Genomic DNA, 23,213 nt, shown 5'->3' with positions numbered 1-23,213 from the left:
GTGGGCACCTGCCTGCCCAGCAGGGGTGAACTCACAGGCCTGGGCCGCAGGTCGTGGGCAGCATGGATTGCTGCACGCGTGACATCCGTGCTTCTTCCCTGCAATCTTCCCTGTCCCCATCGTTTTAGACTTACAGAACAGTACAAAGCATTCCTGGATACCTCCATCCGGACTCCTTCAATTTACCATTTGTGCGTTACCCTTCATATACATCGTATACACATCCTATTGCTGCAACCAAGAATTCTCTTACATAACCGCAACACAATGATCAAAACCAGGAAATTATAAGACATACCTGTAGTATTTTCCACTCTGCAGACCTCACTCAGCTTGTCAGATCTCTCTTCCTGCAGGATGCCTGATGCCTTTAACCTGAGATAATCTCTCCTTTTTGTCATAAATGATAACAATGCCTGGAAATATCATGGTTTTTACTTGTTAAACATCTACTAAGACTGGAGCTTGGAATATAGCGTCTTACCATTCCCAGCAACGCACCGATGGAAAGGGTTATATTTCCAGTTTTACAGTTGAAAAAATAGAGACTGAGAGAGGTTAGTGCTTTGTTCACCTTTATGCTTTGGGGCTTGTGGCGGTGCTGGACTGAATCCGAGTTGGGTGACGGCTGGGCGATGGAGTGGAAGGTGGACTTGCTTCTCAATAAGAGGGATGATGGGGTTGGGGAGTTTGCAACCACACAGACAGAGAGGTGGAGGCGGGCCCGGGCCAGAGAGGAGGGGAGAGCCTCCGGGAGTGGAACTGGGCTGTGCTCGGTGTTGTGGTGTTGACTCGCAATTTCCTTGACCTGAATCTGTTTCTCTGTCTGTAAGGTGCTCATAAAATCCTGCTCTCTTCTGTGAGGTCTGAATGAGGTAGCACATGGGGAGTGCTTGGTGTAAGGCCAACGGTAAGACACCCACCAGTATGGGACAAGTGAACACATTTAAATCTCTTCCAAGCAGGAACTGCCCTCCTTGTCCCTTTGAACAACTTTCAGTGGAGAAGGAGAAAAGGGGCTCCGGGGATTTTCTCCAGCAACGGCTGTCGCCCGCCCCCTATAGGACAACGGTATCAGCACAGCATCTTGGGACCCCGCCTGGCCTGCTGGTGAGCCTGTGTCTGTGGGTGACTGGCCTGATGTGGGCCAGTGTCTGTTCCTGATGTTTTGCACCCAAACGGGGGATGTGGAAAAGTCCTCTCCACGCTCTACACTTGAAGAAATCCAGGGAAGAGGGCTGGTCAGGGGGCAGGTGGCAGGACCTTCCTTCAGACACAGAAACATTTTTCTCTCCTCCTCGGGGCCTATTTGCCGACTTCTGGAGACGTTCTTGCTTGCCAGATGGCGAATGGGGTGCTACTGGTATCTAGTGGGTACGGGGCCTGAGATGCTACCTACACTGCATGGGATGGCCCCCAAGAACTGGGGACAAGCCCCCATTATCCAACCAAAACATGAAGAGTGCTGGGGCTGAGAAACCCCGATTAAGAGTAATGTGTGGAGTGATGCTGTTGGTTCTTCAAACAGGCTGTCTCTTCCCATCACCTCAGATCTGGCTGCTTCTAGCATGATTGTGTAAGCTCACTGCCAAATGCCAAAGACCAAGTTCCCTTTTATGTGGCCTGTGAGACGCCGATGACATAACACCATGTAATAAACAAGAAATGGGCAAGACGTGGGACTCTGATGGGACTCTGCCGCATCCATCCCCACCCATCGGCAAAGCATTACTTCAACATCTCAAGGCAAACGAGGCCTTCTAAGTCGCCGTGCACCGGGCTGATGGCGAAGTGTGCAGCGGATTTCCTGTCCTCTTGTTGTGACGCATCCCTGCTACCCTGTGAGGTCAGCCGCCTCCTACAGCCGTGCCCAGACAGGTGGCGGGCCAGCCCAGGAAGCCCGTGCGCCTGCAGGCTGGTGCTGAGGGGTCCTGTGGAGCAGCGGCGGGGCGGAGAGCTTGCCCTCACATCCCCGCAGGAGCCTCTAGAAGGAAAGTTTCCTGCCCTTCACTTTTAGGAGACTGGGTTTACCAAGTACAGGAAGGCAGTCCTGCCATAACTCAGAGCTCCTCTCTGGGGTTCCCAGAGCAGCGGCGTGTGGGTGCTGCTCTGGGTGTGTTGTCAGGAGCTGCCCAGGACGGCCTGGGGCAGTCTGGCAGGGGAGGACTCAGGGCACCCCAAGAGGGAGGGGTGGTAGGCCCCGGAGGGGGCGGGACACCCCGAGAGGGAGAGGGGAGGCCCCGGAAGGGACCGGACCCCCCAGGACGGAGAGGGATAAGCCCGGGAGAACTCCGGACGTCGCGGGAGGGAGGGGGCGGCCCCACACAGGCCAGAGGGGCGGGGCCGGGCTTAGGCGCAGGCGCAGGCGCTGCGCTGTCTTCCCCCCGCCCCTCCCATCCCGCCGCCTTCGTGTTTCCGGCCGCTCATTTCTGCATCCGGGGCACGAGAACTCTGCGTTGGGGCTCGGGCGGCGGCCCCTGGCCGGAACCGGAAGTCGACCGCGAGCCAGGCGGGGTAGCCGGCGTCCGACCCGTCAGCAGCCTGTGGCGGTCTCCAGGGGCGGCGGCCGCGCTGCTCCCCGCGAGCCGGTCCCGCGGGCGGGCGGGCGGCCCGAGGGCGCGGCACCATGAAGCTCTACAGCCTCAGCGTCCTGTACAAAGGCAAGCCGAAGGCGGTGCTGCTCAAAGCCGCGTACGACGTGTCCTCCTTCAGCTTCTTCCAGAGGTCCAGGTGCGCGGGCCCGGGCGGCGGGGCCCCGGGGCTCGGGGGAGGCCCGCGAGGTGGGGGGCGGGGCGCCTCCGGTCAGGGGGGCCTCGGGGTCCGGGGAGGCGTGGGGCGGGGCCCTGGGGGTCGGCGATGGCCCGGGGGTCGGCGTTGGGTGGACAGGGGTTCGCCCTCCCGCATGGAGCCCTGAAATGGCCCCTTGCTCCGTGCGTGGACCGGACCTGCGAGGAATCCGCCTTCTTCCGTTGGGGAAGGGCTTATGCTCCACTAGAATATTGGTTTTGTGCTCAGTGTTTTCCAAATTCTCGTCGTAGTAGAATCGCAAGGAGACTTCGAATAAGTACAGATTGCCCAGATTCACGCTCAGACGTGGAGGCCCAGAGATGTGTATTTTAAACCGATGCCTTTCTCCCAGTGATCCTAACCCCGGCGGCTTAGGGGCCACACCCGGAGAGCCAGTTTATGTGATCTGATGGGGTTTTTCCAGCAATTCAGTAGGAGAGGTATTGGTATGCTCCGTCTTATGGATGAAGTCGTGAGGCCGCCAGAAATTATACCACAGCCAGCCAGGAGTCAAACTCAGATACTATGTTTTTTCTGATTAAGCTCTGATGGTGCAAGAAGGTGTGTGCTGAAGATTTGGAAGGAAGCATGGGGCGCGTAGGGCTTACAAGCGTCTTAAGTGTTTCTGGACGCCTTAATTGCAAGGAGGTGTGTGCGAGGGATGCTGCAGACGTTCGGCCCGTTGGTGGGAGGGGTGGGGACTCAGGCACCGACGGAGAAGGACCCCACGGGCTCCAGGTCCAGTGGACACTGCCATCTGGCTCTGTCCTCACCGCTTCTGGGCAGTTGTTGTTCTTGGTCAGAGTGTTCTGCTGGCAGGATCGAAAACAGGTCCTGTTGTTGTTTCGTGGAAACGTTTAGCCTCTTTTGGGGCCTTCGGGAAGTATCTTCTGGATGCCTGGCTTTCTCCGCCGCGGCCTCTGCTCAGTTCTGTGTCGTCGGTTTTCTGTGACGGAACGTTTGGAGCCAACTTGGCTGTTTTTCTTCTTCGTTGCCCGTGTACACCGAGGGTGCTCATAGGTTTCGGTGTAGGACCTTCGCCTCACTGCTTTGGGGTACCCCTGCCAGTTCGTGATGGCTGACACACTCGGTCCTCTGGGCTCGCCCCCACTAGCACCTCTTAAAGCAGCATGTGGTCCAGGCCTCTCACCTCCATTCTTCCTGCCTCGCGGCTACCAGACCCCGAGCTATAAAACCTTCAGATGGGTCTCCAGCTTTTCTCGCCCCTGTGTGCAGACTTGTGCGACGAATGTACGTCCGCCCTGTGTCTGGACACAGTCGTGCTGTGAGCTGTGTCTCTGCTTGGTTTTACTGCAAGGACTTCCTTATTTGGAGACTTTTTCTCGGTGGGATGATTTTGATCACATCTCTCTCTCGCAGGAATGTTGGGCACCAGGTATGGTGCTAAGTGCCGTACGCTCCCCACAGTGAACGTGGATTTTGTGGGTTTGGCATGGGGCAGTAAGTAACGGGCTTGGAGGTCACACGGCTCCCAGCCGGGGACGTGCACTCCGCGGCCGGAAGTCTTCACGCCACAGAGGGGTTGCCAGAGAGTCTCGTGAGCCGAACTGTTGTCACCTGTGACTCTCCCATTCTGGCCCATTTCTCTGTTGGGCCCATGAGTGTCCTTTTCCCTCTCAGCCTTTGTCCAGGTCACTTCCTCTTTCTCCTTGGCCGGGTGGTTGCCTTGCAGAGTGCCCTGGATGGGACGCCAGGATGAGCCAGCATGCCTGAGGCCGTGTTGCATGCCGTAGCCTGCGTTCACTGCAGACGTGTGTCTCACCACAGTGTGTGGCCTGCGCAGCGGCCGGATCTGGTTGTGCACACGCTGGCTTCTGGTTCTCCCCGTGTCCCAAACTGTGCTCTGACACAGCGTTACCTTGACTAAAGCCTGTAGAAAATCCCCACAAGGGTGGAAGTGAGTTGTCCTGGTGAGTGAGGTAGCAGATAGATGTGGCTTGAATGGCTGTGAGGATTTGTAACAAAACAGCGTCTCTCCTTAGTCACTGAGGTCGGGAGGGAAAGGAAGGAGACCCAGAAGCCGCAGCCCCTTAGTGTCTCCGCTCGGATGTCACCTTCCGTGGTGCTGGGGACAAGGTGACAGGAAGAGGTAACGTGTGTTGTTTCTTAGTGTTCAGGAATTCATGACCTTCACAAGTCAGCTGATCGTGGAGCGCTCTGCAAAAGGCAGCCGAGCTTCCGTCAAAGAACAAGGTAAGAGGACCCGCTGCCTCGTGTGTGTGCCGTCCCACTTCGGGCAGCCCGGAGCTCCTCACACAGGCACTGCCCCGCGCGGAGCCTGCCAGGACCCCGCTCCTCTGCCGGCCGGTTCTCTTTTCCCTCCTCTTTGTTCTGTTTACGCACAATTCTGTGCCCACCGTTGGAGTCTGAGCTGCCTGATTCAGTTTTTACCCCAAAGCTTAGACTTGCTTCAGATCGGGGTCTAGCTTTTGTGGAGCAGTTAGTGACCCTCCCGAATTTTTCTCTTTCCGCCCACGTTGGACACATCGCAAGCAAGGATTCCCAACGGATGCTCCTTAGGTTTTTGACCAGGAATCTGAAAACGCATTACGTTTTCCTCTTGGCCGTTACCTTTACTTCTTCATAATTCCGGTTTCCTGTAAGAATCTTGAGGCTCTTCTTTGGGAAGCCCGTGTGACACAGACGACTCAGGAAGGACAGCTGTGTCACACAGATCGCGGGAAGCTCACTGGGCAGAGACAGGGCTGCAGCCCTGGAGGCCGTGTGTCGGTGACGCAGGTGTCCATCATGCCCGGGGGACGGGGTCCCCCTGTGTGTGCCCTGTGCGGCCTCCCGGTGCCGCCCACACCGCGGAGGTGAGATTGGACTGCGAACGCCGCTGTGTGGTCAGTCTCTCTCTGGGCCCGCCTCCCCGGCGATTGCTGAGAGCTGTGCCCTTCAGCACTGAACCAGCCTCTCCGGTTCTGGGGGGTGCGTGCGCTTCGACAGCACGTTTGCACTTTGCTTACTTGGGGATGTAGACAGAGCCCAGGGAGCGTCGGCGGCCACCCTGACCTTGGCCCTGCTCTCATTTATCACCGCCCTCATCTCACTTCAGGAGCTCACAGTCTCTCTCTCCTCTTTGTTCCCACATGGTTAGCATCAGGCTGTTCTGTGTGAGCGTCGCGGGCATGAGAAGTGTCTCATTTGTCAGCTGTAACCCTTATGTTCCTTTTTCCCTGGGGGTATGGTTAGCCGTATCCTGTCTAAAGCCTTTTGAAAGTGACAAAAATTCATACTGGGAGTTGAGGACTGTTTTGTAGAAGCCCTGTACAGACTGAACCTTTGGATAGTTTGATGACTTTTGCACAGTAATACTGAGAGCACAGCCAGCAGGGCTGAATTTTTTTGTAGGTGGACCTTCTCTCTTCTCCTCTCCCCTCTCCCTCCCTCACCCCTCCGGCCCACCACAGCAGGAAACCTGACGCCCCAAGAGGTGATTTCCTTATACAGGGCCACTCTCCTAGGAACTTTTTTTTTTTTTTAAGATTTTATTTATTTATTTGGCAGACAGCAAGAGAGGGAACACAAGCAGGGGGAGTGGGAGAGGGAGAAGCAGGCTTCGCGCGGAGCAGGGAGCCCGATGTGGGACTCAATCCCAGGACCCCGGGATCACGACCTGAGCCGAAGGCAGACGTTTAATGACTGAGCCACCCAGGTGCCCCCTTGTAGGGATTTTTAAGCAGTTGGAGGCTGCTGGTCTTGTCCGGGGTCTCCAGCTCAGGAGCAGGACAGAGCATCTGAGAGTTGCGGCTCTCGGAGACACGGCCAGGCTGGAGCTGGGGCTCCAGGATGTGACTGGGAAATGCGGCGTCCCCTGGGCGGTTTTCTGCACCCCCTGCTGGCTCTTTTAGAGCCTGGCTTTGTGCGCGGGGCCTCTGGGCATTTACTCGTCCTAAGCTGGTGTTGGGTGGTGCTGGTGGCAGCGCTTCGTCCTGCGCGCTGTTCTGTGTGAGTCTCACTGAGCCATCGGGCAAGGGCTCAGCAACGTGATGCCTTCACAATCAGGGTGAGGATGTCCAAAGCCCTCACGTCACCCTGCACGTGTCTAACCTCTCCCTAGAATATCTGTGCCACGTCTACGTGCGAAACGACAGTCTCGCGGGAGTGGTCATTGCTGACAGCGAGTACCCGTCCCGGGTAGCCTTTACCTTACTGGAGAAGGTGAGTTGGCAGTGTGGCCAGGCTGGCCTTGGCCACCACTCTGGCCACTCTTCCTGCCTCTGCCTTCCCCGGGGGTGACTGTGGTTCCTGCGAGCCGCAGCCAACTCTGTGCTCGGCCCTGTGGCCACCCCCCTCCATCAGGCCATCCCTGCGCCCCGGACGCTCCTTTCCCCCAAGTGGGTCCGGCTCCACCACGGGGCTGAGCGCCACAGTGCTCGTCAGAAACCTCTCGAGGATGCTGGCCTCTGGCCTCGCTGAGCACTGATCCTTTCACGAGCACGTGAGATCTGCTGGTTGCTTCAACCCAAAGGATCTAGTTCCTTTTTGAAGAACTGTTTGGGAAAATGAGGGGGAAGGGACCTTTTCTCCTAGAATCGTATAACCCGATAAAAGTGGAGACAGGTAGTTTAAAATTCTGATACTTTTATTTTTCTCCAGATGAGATTCGTGTCAGGTTGGTACACTTCATTTTTAATTGCCAGAAATCTTAAAAACTTGAGCCTAGATTTGCCCCTGGCCGTGAGCTGTGCTCCTCCTCCCGGAGCCTGACAGCCTCTCTCGGGCTCTCCGTTCAGGTTCCGTGGCTGCGGGTGCTGATGGGCTCCTCTGTCCTGCAGGTACTAGACGAGTTCTCCAAGCACGTGGACAGGATAGAGTGGCCAGTCGGATCCCCTGCTAGCATCAACTACACGGCCCTAGACGGCCACCTGAGTCGGTACCAGGTAGGGTGGACAGAAGCTGCCAGGAGCGGAGCGGCCCTGTGGGTCGTGGCTCTGGGCGACTTCCTGGCAGCCTTGGTGTCGGTGTCCCCCTGAAACATGCAGGGCTCACATTGAGACCTGGAACCCGAGCTCCACGGCGGGCTTTCCCCTCTGTGTTGTGTGTGTGAGCAGCCTGTGGTTGGTGAACTTGGCAAACCCTGTCCAGCTCCCTTGGTTTGAGCTTTGTTTCCCGGTGGTCATTGTACTCCTGATGTTGTTTTGGGCTCTTCCCTAGAACCCCCGAGAAGCTGACCCCATGACTAAAGTGCAGGCTGAGCTGGATGAGACCAAAATCATTCTGGTAAGCGGGAGCAGGGGTGAGTGCGTCCCGGAGCTGGGGCGGCGGCGGGGGGGCCAGGCACACAGTCAGGCTTGGGGTTGGGGGAGCCCTCATGCAAATGCTTCGCTGGAAGGGGTGGTTGCCTGCCTCTCCCCGAGCGTCCGAGGCCCCAAAGCCAGACGGCCCAGGTGACCCCGGGTCTATGCTACCTGCACCCGTCTGGGTGCAACACCCCTGTTGCACGAGAGCCCCAGCCGAGACCTGGTGTGGCCACGATCCCTCCCCGCTGTGACGGTGTCCGTTCTGGGCTTTGCTTCCCTGCTGCTGCTGCCCGCCCCCCGCCGTTGGTCTCCAAGCCCAGCAGGTGCCTCCCTCGCGGTGTGGGCTCTGGGGGCAGGAGAAGCCACTCGTGCTCACTAAACACAGACCGGGGGTCCTCGGGCCCGGTCAGGAGAGCAGGAAGCCCACATCTTGCCTGAGCGCTCTGCTGGTCTCTAGCTGCTGCTTCAGCATTTCCCTTCCTCTCCTTCTCTGGCTGTCTCTCTTCCTCCCTCTCTGTTCCTCCTCCTGTCTCTCTCTCTCTCTCTCTCTCTCTCTCTCTCTCTCTCTGTAATTCCAAGCTCTCTTTGGCACTCGCTGGGTCTGTTCTCTCCTCAAGTTTGGTCCCGTGGCCTCTGCCTGGTCACTGGTCCCGGGCTTCCCACCTGCCACCATTGTGTCCGGGCAGTAGCCACCGATCTGTGGTTCTTCCGCTTACCGTCCCCCAGGAGCTCTCAGGAAAGCTCTGGGGTCAAGTGCACACTGCCTGGCGCCCGTGCAGGTGCCCCACGCGCCGGCCTCCCGGGCGCCACCGCGCGGTCATGACCAGAGCACGCGTCTTCCTGACGGGCGTGTGAGCCCTCAGGACCTGGAGCTTGTCCTTATCCACCCCCGCTCCCAGTAGGTGGCGGACGTGGGGCACCAAAGCCCAGCAGGTAGTGAACCTGAAGTGAGTGGCAAAGGTGCCCAGAACAACCCTGCGGGCTCTGGCTCGGCCTTCGTGCTCTGTGCCGTCTCCTGGGGTCAGACGCTGGCCTGGGCAGGACCCAGGAAGCTGCGTTCTGCGGAAACCGTCGGGGCGGCGGGGGCAGGGGGGGGGCGCTGCAGACATCATGCTGCGAATGATGTGGTTTGGGGGCTGTGGATTGGAAGTGAGGCGTGAGGGTCTTCAGGTGTCTCCGTCTCTCTTCACGGGCTTCTCTGCGTGTTCTCACTGAGCCGCGGCCCTGCGCGCCCCTGGGCCGTTCTGTTCCCTGAACGCGGGCGGCCGGCGTGGCGGTGGCCCCCAGTGCCCGCAGAAACGGGCTTGCCGGCTGTGCTGCCTCCCCGTGCGGCCCTTCGCTTCGTTCACTGCTCGCGCCAGCAGCCGGAGCCATGAGCTCTGTGTAGAGAGAGACGACGGTTTCGCTTGTTCCCCCTCCTGGGCCGGTTCCTGTTCGCGTACCCAGGTTTGCGCCTCTTGCTCCAATGAAACCCGAGAGGGGCCCGCAGGTGCTCCGGCGACAGCCGTCTGTGCAGGCCCTCCCCGAGTGCGGCGTTGGAACAGGGGTCCCTTCAGGCAGCGGGAGGCGGTGTGTCCAGTGGGAGTCCGCGTGTGTACCGTGGCTGTGAGCGTGGTGGTCTGAGCCTGCGCTGGGGGGTCCCCCGGAATGGGCTCTGGGTCCTGCTCGGCTGGGACGCTCCCGACGCTCACGTGGGGGGAGGAGCCCACAAGAGAAGCGCCTCCTGTGACCAAAGCGCACGAAGGGCTCGTGTCCACTTGCTTCGTGGTCACAGAGCGTCTGCTTGTTTCTGTGTCCAGCACAACACCATGGAGTCTCTGCTGGAGCGAGGGGAGAGGCTAGACGACCTGGTGTCCAAGTCCGAAGTGCTGGGAACACAGTCCAAAGCCTTCTATAAGACAGTGAGTGCTGGCCATCCCGCGGGCTCCCACCACCAGATGAGTCCCTAGGACGTTCGGGGATGCGTGGGGAGAGCAGAGGGGGTGGCCCAGGTCTGGCAGTAGTGCAGGGTCTCTCGCACGCCGGGGGAGCCGACGTGGGCAGAGGCCCGCCCCCCCCCCCCCCCCCCCCCCCCCCCGCTGCTTCCCCCCCGCCCCCGGCTTCACACGTTCCTGTTGCCCGCTGAGCGGTGAGGCCCCCAGGCTTCCCAGAGCGGCCCTTCCACCTCGGTTCCCTTTGACAGAAGTGGTGCACTGGCGTGGCCCGCAGCAGGGCCGGGCACGCACCTGTGCTTTCCTGTGAGCCTGGGAGGGAGACGGCCATGCGGCTCGGCAGCGGGGGGCGCCTGTGAACCCGTTCTCTAAGGACATTCTCAGAACAACTTCCGTGCACGGGGTCGGGTGGCACTGGGGGACCCGGGCTGGTGCAGAGTCAGAAGCTTGGTCCACCTGCAGGTGCTCCCAGTCCCCCAGCCCACTCCGCGGCCCCTGCCTTCCACCCCCCCCCCCCACCCCCACCAGCCTTTGTGCCGCCATGGGGCTGCCTCTGCCTCTCCAGCCCCGGTGTGTTTCTGTCTAGGCCCGGAAACAGAACTCGTGCTGCGCTATCATGTGATGGCGGCCCGCGGAGGCCCCGTGCCGAGATGGCCCGGCCATCGGCATCAGACCCGCAGCCCCTGGAGAAGCAGAGCCGCCATGGAGAGACCCACGTGGGGACACATTTTCACTTGGGAGCTCCTGGCAGGAACTGAGGGGCCGTGGAAGGGCCTGGGGCTGGGGAACATTCAAACTTATGTGTCTGGTGATTTTTAAAAAGCTCGTTTGAGGCCCCCAAAGGTGTATTCTTGGGCCAGATGAAACCATAAACTCTGAGTGACTCATGTAGATGCTGAAGGGCTCGTCTCTAACCCCTGGGAAACCCGTGGGCCCCCAACTTGTGCAAGGCCCCTGGGGAGGTCGGAGCCAGGCTTGTCGGTCCTCCGTCCGCCTTGGGGTGGTGTTTGTGCGCTGACTGTATTAACACTCCAGTAAAGCCAGGGTGAGCCCCGATTGCAGGGCTGAGAGGGCGGAGCGGGGGGTGAGCAGGCCAGGCCCGTGCTGGGACGAGCCGGGTGCACAGCTGACTGACTGCTTGCCGAGGGCACTGCTCATCCACAGGACACACACATCCCTGTGGGGTGGGGGACGTCTGCCCTGCCTCGCAGCTTAGCTTTGCCCGTCAGGTCACAGCAGCGGATACTGTCTCTCAACCCGTGTTCGCCTGTCTCTCTGGCAACAAGACTGTTAGCGACCACCTGGGGCCTGCGTGCCTTAGCAAGTGGCCTTTGCTGTGGCCACCGTTCCTGGCCACAAAGACCAGGTACCAGCCATCCCGAGGACTCCCAGTGCCCCCATATGTGGCCTGACCTCCGCAGGAGCACTGCTGAGAACCTACCCCCAGTGGCATGAGCCCCAGCCCTGAGCCCTGCCCACTCCCTCAGGCCCCACTGCCGTGTTCCAGACTGCCTTCCCTTGTCCTGCAACGCTTCCTGAGGACGTGAGCTCCTGATGCACCCTTGGCACCTGGTCCCCACAGAAGCCCCTGCTGGGGCGGTGTCAGGGTCTCGTTTCCTGGGGTCCTTCCCTGAGCATGCTGGTTCTTGCCCTACCCAAGATGTCCCACTGTCCTGACACAAAGTGCTGGGCCCTGAATTCCCTTGTTTGGACCAGAAGGTGGCACCTACGTGGCTTCAGAGGACCCTCACGCCCCACCCCAGCATGTTTACCCGCCGGCTACCCTGCTCTGGGCACTGCTGGCCAAAGGAGTTGGCCTACTCCTAAAATAGCCTGCCCGAGGGACCCCCTGGAACGCGCAGACCCAACCTGCTCACTGGTGCCCAGGGGGCTGTGACCTCCCCTTACGAAGGACGGTGGTGTCTGACTCCCAACTTTGGAGGTCGCTGGGGCGGAGCTGGGGCTGGAGGCGCGGATCTGCAGGGAGGGCTGTGCGGAGGGCGGGGCTGGCTCATACCCAAACCAGGGTTTCCCCAGCTCCTGTGGTCCCACGTGAAAGCCTTTGGCAAAGAGTGTATTTTGGTAACTGCCGCCTAACTTCTCTGTTCTGAAAGGTTCTTATCTGGATAAAGTTGTCTTTTGAAATTCCAAAATAGTCCTCTGCTTTGTTCGAGCCTCGGGGGCCTCTGTCCTGGGAAGCCTGCCCCTCCCTGTGTGCACCTGCGGGGCAGCGCTGCTCCAGGGGAGGTGGTGGCTGCCTAGACCCGCCCCTGCCGCCGGCCTTTCTAGCAGGAGCCAGCGGGGGGAGCCCTAGAGCCGACCTAGGGGACCCGGCCTGGGGAGCTACCCCCCACAGCCGCAGCAGCCCGGGCCACATGGATGGAAACTCTTCAGGTGGGGTGGGGGGTGGGGCAGCCCTGCAGGTGTGTGGGGGCATCCGTGCCTCCTGGGGTGCGTGCAGGTCAAGGAGTCTCCAGTCTGGTCCCAGTTTAGGGAATGAGTTTGCTAGCGGATCATCAGAGGGTCTGAGGACTTCTCTGCCTGTTTCATTGCTGGCCCCGGGCCTTGCTTTCAGCCTTCTTTGTGACCCTGGAAATGAGAAGCAGCCTTGGGATTTCTGGCTGGACCAAGGGCACCAGCTTCTTAGTATGGGGTCTTCTGAGGCCCAGGGAGCTTTGCTCAAAGCAGGGGCCATTTAACAGGGACCAACCGAAGGCTGTCTCACGGGCCGGCTCAGGAGCCTCCGGGGCGGGGCGGGGCTGCGCTCTGCCTCCCTGGGGAGGCCTGGCCTGGAAAGTGTCCTCGGATTACAGCTGATAGGTGAGTGGAACCCTAGATACTGTGCCTGGACCCACTCTGCCACTCGCTTGAGGGCTGTGTCCTAGATTCTCTGCACCCTGCTCTCGGATCCTCTGCGCTCCCTGGCACGGCCCTTACTCCTGTGAGCACCTGCCGGGCACCAAGCCACAGTCAAGGGCTCCTAGTCACTGCCGGGGTGCCCTTCTTACCAGAAGTCACTTCCACGAGTGTTTATATCTCGGGTTGTTTTGAGGCCCACATTTCTGTCCCAGGAAAGCACGAGGCCCGAGGTACAGACAAGCATTGGCAGGGCCTGGGGAGCCAGTGTGAAGGGGAGGCTGCCCATCTTCCTATGAGGGTGCACCCGGGGTCCGGCAGGGCTGCATGGGGGAGCAGCTGGGCTGGGGGCTGGGGCTCGGGGGGCCCTGGCATGAAGCCCCCAGCTGCACGTGAAGCCGTTTGTCCTGTTTTTCTTTTATTTGCAGTTTCCCGAGACAGAACAAAATAATGATTTTTTACACTTACAAGGCTCAGAAAGAAAAGACAATGGAACTCAGCAAAAAGGGGGGGGGGCGGCCGGCCAGCGCTGTGGGCAGCCGGCCCTCCGCAGAGCGGCCACACCTCCGACATCTAGCTAGACGAGCAGGTGTGGCCTGCTCGAGAGGGGTCATGCAAAAGAACTATCCCCCAGAAAAAATCCCCAAATTATCCCAGACAGGCAGCTCCGTGGAGATAAAGAGGTGAGGAGAGGAGGGGAGGAGGCCCCCGGAGGTGAGGGTGGTCGGGCCACACGCTGTCCCCGGTGAGCTCTGCCGCTGCCCGCGGCCCAGGGAGCCTGGCGGATGTTTACCCTGTGTCCATGGGTGGGGACAGCTGTCCTGAACACAGCCGTGGACGGGCAGGTGAGCGTCCACTCTGAGTGTCTGCTGAGGGACAGTCCCCTTGGAGACCAGCCTCCTGTGTCCCGTTCCCCACTCTGTACCCCTCCCTTGGCTTGATTTGTGGGGGAAGATAAAGAAAATCCTTGTTGCAAATGTGAATTAAGGGGCAGGTATTGGGGCGGCAGGGTCCTGCACCTCTGCGATCACAACCCGACCACCCCACCCTGGGCGCTCTCTGCTGCCATCCTACCACGGGGCCCATCCCCGAGCCTCACCACGGTGCCCACCAGCACGCAGGGGGTACCTCGCGCTGGGCCCAGCCTGTCTTCTCATCCTGGGGTCCCTGTCCCACACTGCAGCCTGGAGAGGCCTGGTGGGGGGTGGGGGGTGGGGCCCGCTGCGCCCTGCCCTTCAGGCCCAGGGCAGCCGGCCCTCCCTCCGCTCTGGGCCCGACTCCGAAAGCGCCGTCCGCAAACACCTGCTGTACCCACCGGGAGCCCAGGGCGCCACTCACCCGCCTTCTGACCCCTCTCCCCTTCCTGTGTCTTGACCAAGCCCGGAGCCCCTCTGTGGCCGTACCAGCTGGCGGGGGAGGTGGGCAGAAGGGGAGGCACCCCGAATAGGAGGGAGGCCAGCCCAAGGGTTCCCCTCCCCGATGGGACTGCCGCCAACAGTGTCCTCTCGGCCAGTCTCCCGCCAGGCGTGAGACCTGCCCCCCCCCGGCCCTGGAGGGACCAGAGCGGGAGCCCTGGGCCCGCGGGGGCGTCTCAGATGGCTCATCGGGGCCCCGGGGGCCGGCCTGGCCTCTGCACTGCTCGTCCATGCTGGGGGCATGAGAGGAAGGGAGGGGAACAGCCGTGCTCGGGTCCCCCTGGCCCCAGGTGGCCGGCACTCCTGACGGCAGCCATGCACGGCGGGGGGATGCAGATCTAACACACACGGGTCCTCGGCCCGGCCCCTGTGGACGCGGTCACTGCCCCACCGGTCCCCGAGGGGCCAGGGGCGGACAGACACATGGAGTGTGGGAGGGGGGTGCCCGTCGGTTCGAAGCCCCACAAATGCCAGTGATTTGTACAGCTTTTTCCTTTGTTTTGTTCTCCTGTTTCATCCAACATCAATTTTGTGTGTGTGTGGTGGTTGTCATCTTGGTGTTAAAAAGAAATCACGTCCGGTCTTGGTTTTCTGCAGACACAGGCACCAGGGGAGGAACGAGGCAGACACAAACATGCGACAGGCAGGCCGCAGGAGGGCGGCCGGGCTCCAAACACCGAGTCTGTCCCGCGAAGCCGGCCGCAGCTCTGAAAGGGGAGGAGGGGGAGCGTGGGGGGTCAGCTCACGTTTGCCGTCCCCCGGAGGAGGGTGTGTGTGGGGAAGGGTCAACACCCTTATGTGCAACACCCCCCCCCTCAACAGGGAGGACTGGCAGAGCAAGGATGGGGTGCTGCCTGCCTGCAGCCCAGGGGCGGCTCAGCCCCGGCCCCCCCCGCGCCCCCCCGGGGAGGGTCCGCACCGGCACCCACCTTCACTGCAGCGGGGCCACAGGTGCGCCCGAGCAGTGGAAGTGCACGTTCTGCCACTTGCCGTCGCGGCGGTGCCACACACGCGTCTCCTCGGACTGGCTGGTGCGGGGCCGGCCCTGCCCGTCGATGTACTGCGTCAGGCGGATGTAGGCGATGCACGCGGCGTCCTCCCCGATGACGTGCACGTGCGGGTTCAGGATGGTTGTGTGGATGGGTTTGCTGTTCTTGGCCAGCACTGCGGGCAGAGGCAGGGGCTCGCAGGGCGCCCCGGGGAACCTCCGCTTCCGGGAGCACAAGGGGGGGGGGGGGGGGGGCCGGGGCGGCCTGGAGGTCTTGGGGAGCCCTGCGTTGCTGTTGGGGGGCGCGCCGCCCATGCCCTGCACCCGGCCCCCTGACTCACGGTTCTCGAAGTAGAATCTGTGGAAGTCCATCCCTTCGACCAAATTGCCCAGAGCTTCAGGCTCGAACGAGGTCAGGCCTGGGTCACAGATTTTCCTGGGGGGCAGACCCAGGTGAGGAGAGGCCCCTGCCGCGGCCCGCCCCTCCCTCCACCGCAGGGAAGCCCCCACAGCCCACCCCAGGCCTCCCGGGACCCAGCCCAGATGCCCCGCTCACGCGTAGGCCTCGAAGTCCCCGTTGTTGACGGCCTCGATGAGCTGCTCGGTGATCTTGATGACCTCCTGCTTCCGCGCTGCAGGGACACAGCCACCCAGTGACCGAGGACCACCCCAAGAGGCCCTGCAGAGGGCCTAGGGCAGAGCGTCCCCAGTCCCCACCCGCCACTCCTCCCCAGGAGGGACCCGCGCCCAATCGGTCCAGCTCACATGGCTCCCTCCAAGGCCACCCACAGGCCCCACGTTTCCAAGTCCACCAAGCCCTGTCTGTCTTACAGAGAAGATCTGGAGAACGCAGAAAAGGAAGCCAAGCCCACCACGTGGCCCCCAGTGCCTCCGGCCGTGTCCCCTGGGACCGGCCCTCCTGGCTCCTGCCCACCGGGATTCGGCTCACAAACCCTTCTTCGTGAATGCAACACCTCTTTAGAAACACCTAGTCACGAACTATAGAAATGACCCCTGTAAGGGCCGGCTGTGAAGCAGCGAGGGGAGGGTCTGCAGCGTGGGGACTGGGAGCAGGGACCAGGGAGTAGGGCCGAGGAGGAGGACGCGGAGCCTCTCCCTGGAAGCCCCCGGACAGCCGGCCGGCCTCGCACCTGCTCCGGGCCCCACCTGCATGCAGTCCCGGGCCGGGGTGCCCCCCGCGGGCACCACCAGCCCACCTCACAGCCTCCGTCCCAGGGCTCTGGGCTCCTGCCCGCTTGGCCTCTCCACCGCGACAGGCCTGGGGTCCCTGTTGTCTCTCGAACCACAACTTATTTCAGAGAACAGCATAGCCCCACACCCCACGGATTCAAACCTGGACTACTTTCATGGCCACTGAGACTTTTTTAACGAAACAAACCCTTCCAGATACAGTTGTGAATGCCCGTATCCCTTTAAATCTCATGCTTCCCCCCCCTCCCCAGAGAAGGGCTGTCCTCAGGTGGGTGCTTAGCCGCTTCCGCGCACATGTATCCACCCTCGACTGCGTACACACGTCGGGTGTGCGCGCACACGGATCCCAGGGAGCTCTTAAAGCAGCAAGCTGATGGTAAGCCTCAGACCCAGCCAGTGCAGGACCCCAGGAGCTCCTCCCCGCAGGCTCCCTCCAGGGGCACGGCGCTTCCAGCAGCTTCCCTGGCTCCCTAGCAGCTCTCTGCCCCTGCGGCTGGGTATCTGTCTGCACGCCAGCCACCAGTGCCACGGGGAACGGCACACACACGAGCTGATGCGCGGGCTCAAGTCCCAGAGCACAGGCGGCAGGGTCTCCAAAGGGTGCACTCCACATTTTGAAGCATGTGCCCACAGCCCTGGCACGGGGCTGCCCGTGTGTCCTCCCCGCTGCCAGCACCCTCGGCTGTCCACGTGCCCCCTCCCACAGATGCCCACCTGAAAGGTGGGCGCCGTGTGCTGCACGTGAGCCCAGGCGGGCCTCATGTGCTGCACGGGGTCTCAATAGTGAGGGCAGCAGGAGCTCCGTGACACCCGAGGGCTTGGGTGCACGCGTGTGCTGGTGTCACGGGGGAGGGCACGTTTGCACATGGAGAGTCGTGTGTGCACCGCCCTGCAGGTTTCTCCTACCTCAGAAAACCCTCCCTCTGGACCCAGCTGCACTTGTGCGAAGGTCCCGTTTCCATTTCTCACCGCACTCTGTGTCCGCACCGTGCCAGGGTTCGGGCTCCGGGCGGTCTCTGCGCAAGCCCAGGCCCCCACTGTCCGGTCGGCCCTGGGAGCTGGCCTCCAGCACCGTGGGCTGCAGGCTCCAGGGACCCCACGTCCGCCTGTCCCGACACCTGCCATTCTCCGCTCTCAGTCTTGGGACCCGGGGCAGGACAGTGTTGGGCATCTTGGGTCCCTCTGCATCACCGGTCTATGGCCTCCCAGCAGCCTGCCCCCCTCTCTGCCCTCCGGCTGGGCATTTCCGCTTCGGGGACGCTCATCCGCCCTCCCAGGTCCCTGTCACCACTGCAGTCCAGCTTTTCCCCGGCGACCCCCAAGCCAGGCCCCCCTCCGCCCGTGTGAGGGTGGGCAGCGCCTGCGTGTCCGACACCCAACACTGGTTGGCCCCCCTTCTTCACCGCAGCAGCCCACGGGAGCCCTCGGCCAACAGCCCCGCAGCCGGAACAGCCCGACACGTCCTGTCTCATGTCCCGTGCACCCCGTACTGTGGTCAGTCCGATCTTCCACTTAGTGAAGTCGTGTGGAGTGTTTTTAAGCCAGTTGTGATACAAAATGAGAGTATAAAGTCACCCAGAGGGAATCAGGGTGACAGCACACATCGCGGAGCCTGGAGTTTGGGAACCAGCGTCACACGCATTCTGCAGACAAGCAGGGTGAGACTGCAGTGGGGCTGCTGCCCAGACCCACCCCTGCCCTGCACGGCAGCCCTGCCTCCCCCAGGGGCGCACAGTGTGGGGTCTCCATGGGAGGTGGGGCTGTGAGCTGTGACCCCGCCCCAGGCAACGCCGGCAAGGGTGTGGTGCGGGAGGGGTCCAGGGGTGGCCCAGAGCTCATGCACACCCTCTCCTGGGACTAGCTAACAGGCCAGGAGGCCGGGCTGCTGGCAAAGGGTCTGGGGGACCCCAGTGACCCCAGGCTGGCCCTAATCCGTCTCCCTTGGCAGCTGCAGGGGCACTGTGAGCCCCCAGCCACCCCAGGCGGGCAGCTGTGCAGGATCAGCCTGGATTGGGTGTAATCCCTGATTATGGGGAACATGGCCTGGGCCAGTGGGCACCGAGCCCATTTACACATGACGACAGCCGATGGGCACATGCCCCTAACCCACCCCGGGGACAGCCCCCCGCCGCCTGTGCCTCAGTGCTGGGTGAGGCGGACCCTGGCCCCAGAGGTGGAGCTGGGGGCACCCCAACTCTGACGCCCACAGCTGCGAGTCTGGAGAGCCAGCTCCACACAAGTCCCCTCTCGGGGCTGACTCCACCCCTGTCCTCCACCTGCGGACCGCCCAGCACCCGAAGGAGCTGCAGTGCTGAGGACTCGGGGGAGGGCACATGCCGGAGCAAGGACGCTGCTCCCTGGGGGGCCTCAGCCCCCCCAGGCGCCCCCCCCCCCCCCCCAGTCCTGCCAGTCCTGCCGCTCCGTGCCCCCCACGCCCCTCCCTTCAGTCCCACTCAGGGCCCCTTTTTGTGGCCCCCACGTCTGTAGTTTGGTCCAAGGGAGACCCCAGCGATCAGCCCGGGGTGCTCAGCTCACAGCATGCCCTGTCCTCAGAGCCACCAACCTGGCCTACTATCCAGACTCCAAGGGCAGCGCGCAGCCCCTGGGCAGGGGTCCCGTGGCGGGTGGCCCCCCTGGGGGCACCTCTCCACGTACCCAGCTTCTGCTTCTTCATCTGTGAAACCAAGGCCAAGAGTGGCCAAGGAAATGGGGACAGGATGCTGCCGACCCCTCCCCAGGCTCTGCTGCGCACCTGCCACAGCCCAGCCCCCCTCCCTCACCACGAGACCACCCCGCCTCCGTGACGGGCCTCCAGTGCCTGGCCAAAAGCCAGCCCAGGAACCTGCACCTGCCCTCGGCCCTCTGGCCAAGCACAGAGCGCTCCTGGGGGGGGGGGGCACTGCTGTCCAGCGGCCGGCCCATGCCCTCGCGGCCGCTGGGGTGGGCTCAGCTTGCCTGCAGCCCCCGTGCCCCCCACGGCTGTGGTGCTCCGCTCCTCCTCCACCCTGCCCTGGCCCCCAGGCGCGGCACTCACCCAGCCGCTCCCCAGCCATGCCCAGCCCCTGGCCCGCAGCCTCTCATCCGACAGCACCTCCCTGCCCGGTGTCTCCTGGCAGGTGGGCGGGGTGCGGCCCTGGGGTGTCACCCATCCCTGTAAGCGATCTCGGCGGCAGTCAGCAGGCAGGCTGGGGCAGCCGGCTCCTCCCTCCCTGCCTGGGGAGGGGCCCCAGCCCAGCGCCGGCCCCTCACCCCCTCACCCCGCCCCCCGCCCTCGGGCCCTGCAGCCAGCACTGTCTGCGTCACGCGGGCCCACAGATCACAGGCGTGAGGCTCTAGTCCACCCCGACTGCTTCTGATTCCTTCCTACACGCACTCATTCACACACGCCCGTCCTCGGCCACAAACTCAACGTTCTGAGGCCAGACACCTCCATGTGGACTTCTCTGTGCTCCCCTTTCTGCCCCCCGCAAAGCTGGCCCCTTCCCAGAGGGAGGGGCCTTGTACCACAGCCAGGGGTCTCCACACCCCTGGGAGCCCCCACGGAGCAGCCAGGGCGCCACTCAAGGTGCTACTTACACAGGGTGGGCAGGGGGCCTGGGAGAGCTGGAGATGGGCAGGGTGGGGGGCCCTGGGCTTCCGGGGCCCCTGAGCCCCTCCTCACCGTGTTCAGGATGTCAGAGAGCCTGGGGGCTGGGGTGGAACAGACCAGACGTGAACAGGAGGCAGGTGGCGGGCACACAGGACAGAGAAGCTATGGGCTGACAAGCCAAGCCAGAGACAGAAGGGGGCAGAGGGGGACATGGAGGGCCGAAGGGGCGCAGAGGGGGACACGGGGGTAGAGCGTGTGGGGGATGGAGGCGGATGTGGGGGCGCAGAGGGGGACGGGGGTGAGGGTGGGGACGGGGGAGCGTGGGGGACGGGGGCACACGGGGGGAGGCTCCAGGAATGGCCGGGCAGGTGCTGCGGGCAGAGGGTACCCCCCCGCCCTGAAGTGGACAGAGGCAGCGCAGCGTGTGCAGAATCCAGTGGAGGACCCAGCCGGGCGCGACGGCCCGCCTCCTCCCTTCCGGCCCGCAGGCCTGTGGTGGGGAGAGGCTTCTGTAGGGCGCTGTGTCTGTACCTCCCTGGGGCCCCGCTGGGTGCTGTGACCGGGACGGTCCGGCAGGCAGTGTGAGGAGGGCAGGAGGCACCGTGGACGGCCCGGGAGACCCTGGGGTGGACGGCGGCGCAGGTGGGAGGAGGAGGCGCGGAGTGGCTGGGAGCTGCCCTGCGGAGTTAGTGCCAGGCGTCCAGCCGGGCCCGGCCTGTTAGCCTCGGGCAGCCGGGCAGGGCAGGGGCAGCAGGCCTGGGGGCACTACTTACACAGAGCGGGCAGGGGGCCCTCAGCTTCCAGGGCCCCTGAGTCCCTCCCCACGGAGCTCAGGATGTCAGGGCCCCTGGGGGCTGGTGTGGACAGGAGGCAGAGGTGAGCAGGGGCGGAGGAGGGAGGGCCCGGCTCGCTCCCGCCCCACGGCTGGTCTCCACAGCAAGACGCGCCTGACCAGAGCCTGGATCTGGGGCGGGGGGGGGGGGGGGCCCATGGCCCTGTGGGCCAGGGGAGAAGCCCCCGCGGAGGGCTGGCTGGAGGGGCAGAGGCAGCCCCGAGCCTCCGTGGGGCCGAGGGGGCCCCGGGAGAGCCCACGCTGTCTGCTCTGCAGCTCCGAGGCATCCCTACCGAGACGGGCTGTTGGGGTGCCCTTCAGGGAGACCCCGCCCACAGCAGGGGCCCACCAACTCACGCAGAGTGGGCAGGGGGCGACCGGGAGGCGGACATGAGGTGGGGGGTTGGCTTCAGAGCTCGCCGAGCCCCTCCTCACAGAGCTCAGGGTGTCAGGGACCCTGGGGGCTGCAGCAGACACGTGAGACGCGAAATGGCAGACAGGAGGGGGCACGCGGGAAGAACGGACACAGGACAGGGCGAGTGGGGTCAGGCTGGAGAACCCCCGGCCCGGCTCACGGTGGGGTCCCGGGGCAGTGGGCACACGGGAGGCCGGGCTGGAGGTGTGGGGGAGGGGCCCGCCCCGCGTTTGCTCTCCCAGCCAGCCAGGGTGTGGCTGGGGTCTGGGCTGGGCGACCCTCCTGCAGGCTCTGGCCACCTAGGCCCCCCACCCCCCAGGGCCAGGGAGACAGAACTGCAACGACAGGGCCTCAGGGAGGCCTCCGTGCCAACAGCTCAGGCCTCCGTCAGTCTGTTTGTGGAAACCACGCGAACAGCCACGCTCCCTTGGTCCAGGGGCCTGTGCTCCCCGCACTGTGTCCCCCAGATGGGCAGAATGGCTGGCCATCAGGCGCCGGGGCAGCCCTGAGGGCCCTCAGGCCTGATCTCTGTGAGCGTGTGGCCCAGGTGGCCCCACACGCCCCCCTGCCCTCCCTGGGGAGGCAGACAGAGCTGGGAGCAGAAGAAGGGGTGCCTGGCCAGGCCGCTGACCCTGCACAGGTGCAGCCCACCCGCCCTCACTGGCCTGGAAACAGCCGGAACCCAGGAAAAGCCCCGCTGCTGGCTGTCTACTAAGCACCTGCTAGCCAGGCGGAGTCACAGACTTCAGGAAGTCCAAGAGAAGAAACGGAGCAAATTCAACCACGACCTTTGGTCCCCCGCAGGGTGGGAGCTCCCCCGCTGGTCCGGGCGCCCGCCTGTCGGCCCGCACGCGCTGGGCAGCCCCCCGTGGGCACACCGTGCCCACATCACAGATGCTCTGCCGCCCCGCGCCCCCCCCCCACGCACCTTTTGTGTCTTCGTCCTCTATGGTGGTGTGAGTGCTGTCCGAGGACTCCTGGGGACACACAGGGAGGCAGCGCATCAGGACGCAGGCTCTGTCCCACCCGCCTCCATGGGGCCTGGAGGTGACTGCCCCAGCATCCCACAGGTGGTCACCCGGCCCCAGGCCGCTCACGTACCCAAGGGCCCTGGCCCAGACACGCCTTCTCCCGACCAGACACGCCCAGAGGAAAGACTCCCTGTGCTCGGACAGCTCCCGTAAGAGAGGAAAACGGGCTCTCTGGGACCCCCGGTGAAGTGGAAAGGCACCCCCAGCCCAGGTACTTGGGCAGACAGGACCGGAAGCTTCCAGGAGGTCCCCAATAGCCTTGGCTGGCCCAGGCAGGGTGCAGCCATACCCACAGCTCCTGCCCCAGAAGGGGCCGCCTGCCCCTCATGCCTGGACTGTCCAGTCAGGCCCGGTCTCTCCCCTGAGGAAGCCTCCGAGGGTAGACAGGCAGCCCCAGCACCTCCCGCCCCACTCCAAAACCAGGTACTGATCAACTGTCACGGGGTTCCCAGGAGGCCTGCTTCCTCCTCAGAAAGAGCACCCTAACTAACAGTCCTCCAGGGCCTCCCTCTGGCCCCTACTGAATGCCCTGCTCGAGACCCTGCCCAGAGATGGGGTGGGCGGAGGTCTGCAGGTTGTAGGATTGGGGCTCACATCACAGCCCCAGAAGGCTGTCTAGAGGCCTCTTGCAAGGAAAACACGAGCCTCACCCCAGACACGGGGTCCCAGGAGCACCCGTCCCGAGCCAAAAAGCAGGAGGACCCCCAGGCCCTTCTTGGCACCTCAAGCCTGGGTTCGCTGAGAGGCAGTGGCCCATGGTCCCCTGGTCCTGGCCCACAGCCAGGGTGTGGGGCGCCCTTTGGGCAACCCAGGGCTGGGTGGGAGTCTGCAGACTTGGGGGCGTGATGGTCCTAGAAACACAGCTCGGCTGCCCGCCACCCCAAGAGCCA

The 23,213-nt window shown here is 63.1% G+C and overlaps 2 protein-coding genes across 14 annotated transcripts in view; one reads left to right on the top strand and one right to left on the bottom strand.

Moving 5' to 3' along the window:
- Positions 1-2,415: 2,415 nt before the first annotated feature.
- YKT6 (YKT6 v-SNARE homolog) lies at positions 2,416-12,138 on the top strand. 3 transcript variants are annotated; one of them, XM_025853068.2, is made up of 7 exons: positions 2,430-2,730; positions 4,919-5,001; positions 6,872-6,972; positions 7,590-7,694; positions 7,969-8,034; positions 9,854-9,955; positions 10,572-12,138. In XM_025853068.2, exons 1-7 carry the CDS (start codon positions 2,627-2,629, stop codon positions 10,605-10,607), a joined length of 597 nt encoding a protein of 198 aa, XP_025708853.1. In that variant the 5' UTR covers positions 2,430-2,626; the 3' UTR covers positions 10,608-12,138. The 3 variants fall into 3 exon arrangements, with proteins under 3 accessions (XP_073741172.1, XP_025708853.1, XP_073741173.1); XM_073885071.1 differs by lacking the exons at positions 9,854-9,955; positions 10,572-12,138 and adding an exon at positions 9,501-9,846 and having other exon boundaries at positions 2,416-2,730; XM_073885072.1 differs by lacking the exons at positions 2,430-2,730; positions 9,854-9,955; positions 10,572-12,138 and adding exons at positions 2,856-4,718; positions 9,501-9,847.
- Positions 12,139-13,244: 1,106 nt separating this feature from the next.
- The window catches only part of CAMK2B (calcium/calmodulin dependent protein kinase II beta), an 82,447-nt gene continuing 72,478 nt past the window's right edge, over positions 13,245-23,213 (bottom strand). For 6 of the 11 annotated variants that reach the window (XM_073885017.1, XM_073885013.1, XM_073885014.1 and 3 more), the window contains 6 exons: positions 22,221-22,269; positions 20,033-20,146; positions 15,801-15,876; positions 15,586-15,680; positions 15,186-15,420; positions 13,245-14,963 (listed from right to left, as the gene is read on the bottom strand). In XM_073885017.1, the coding sequence (XP_073741118.1) occupies positions 15,188-15,420; positions 15,586-15,680; positions 15,801-15,876; positions 20,033-20,146; positions 22,221-22,269 (567 nt within the window). In that variant the 3' untranslated portion in view covers positions 13,245-14,963; positions 15,186-15,187. The remainder of the gene's footprint in view (positions 14,964-15,185; positions 15,421-15,585; positions 15,681-15,800; positions 15,877-20,032; positions 20,147-22,220; positions 22,270-23,213) is intronic. The other 5 variants (XM_073885023.1, XM_073885020.1, XM_073885021.1 and 2 more) reach the window with 1 other exon arrangement.

This window comes from Callorhinus ursinus, unplaced genomic scaffold (assembly GCF_003265705.2).
Source record: "Callorhinus ursinus isolate GAN/ISIS: 27379988/994484 unplaced genomic scaffold, GSC_fseal_2.0 scaffold60, whole genome shotgun sequence".
Classification (NCBI taxonomy): domain Eukaryota; kingdom Metazoa; phylum Chordata; class Mammalia; order Carnivora; family Otariidae; genus Callorhinus; species Callorhinus ursinus.
Note: the sequence above shows the minus strand (reverse complement) of the source record. Positions and strands in the feature narration are given on the sequence as shown.

What these genes read in the sequence shown, in the direction of transcription:
- YKT6 (XM_073885071.1), top strand. Translation starts at nt 2,627, where the DNA reads ATGAAGCTCTACAGCCTCAGCGTCCTGTACAAAGGCAAGCCGAAGGCG. An exon ending in AGCTTCTTCCAGAGGTCCAG is followed by an intron (nt 2,731 to 4,918) that starts GTGCGCGGGCCC and finishes GTTGTTTCTTAG; the next exon opens with TGTTCAGGAATTCATGACCT. An exon ending in CCTTTACCTTACTGGAGAAG is followed by an intron (nt 6,973 to 7,589) that starts GTGAGTTGGCAG and finishes TCTGTCCTGCAG; the next exon opens with GTACTAGACGAGTTCTCCAA.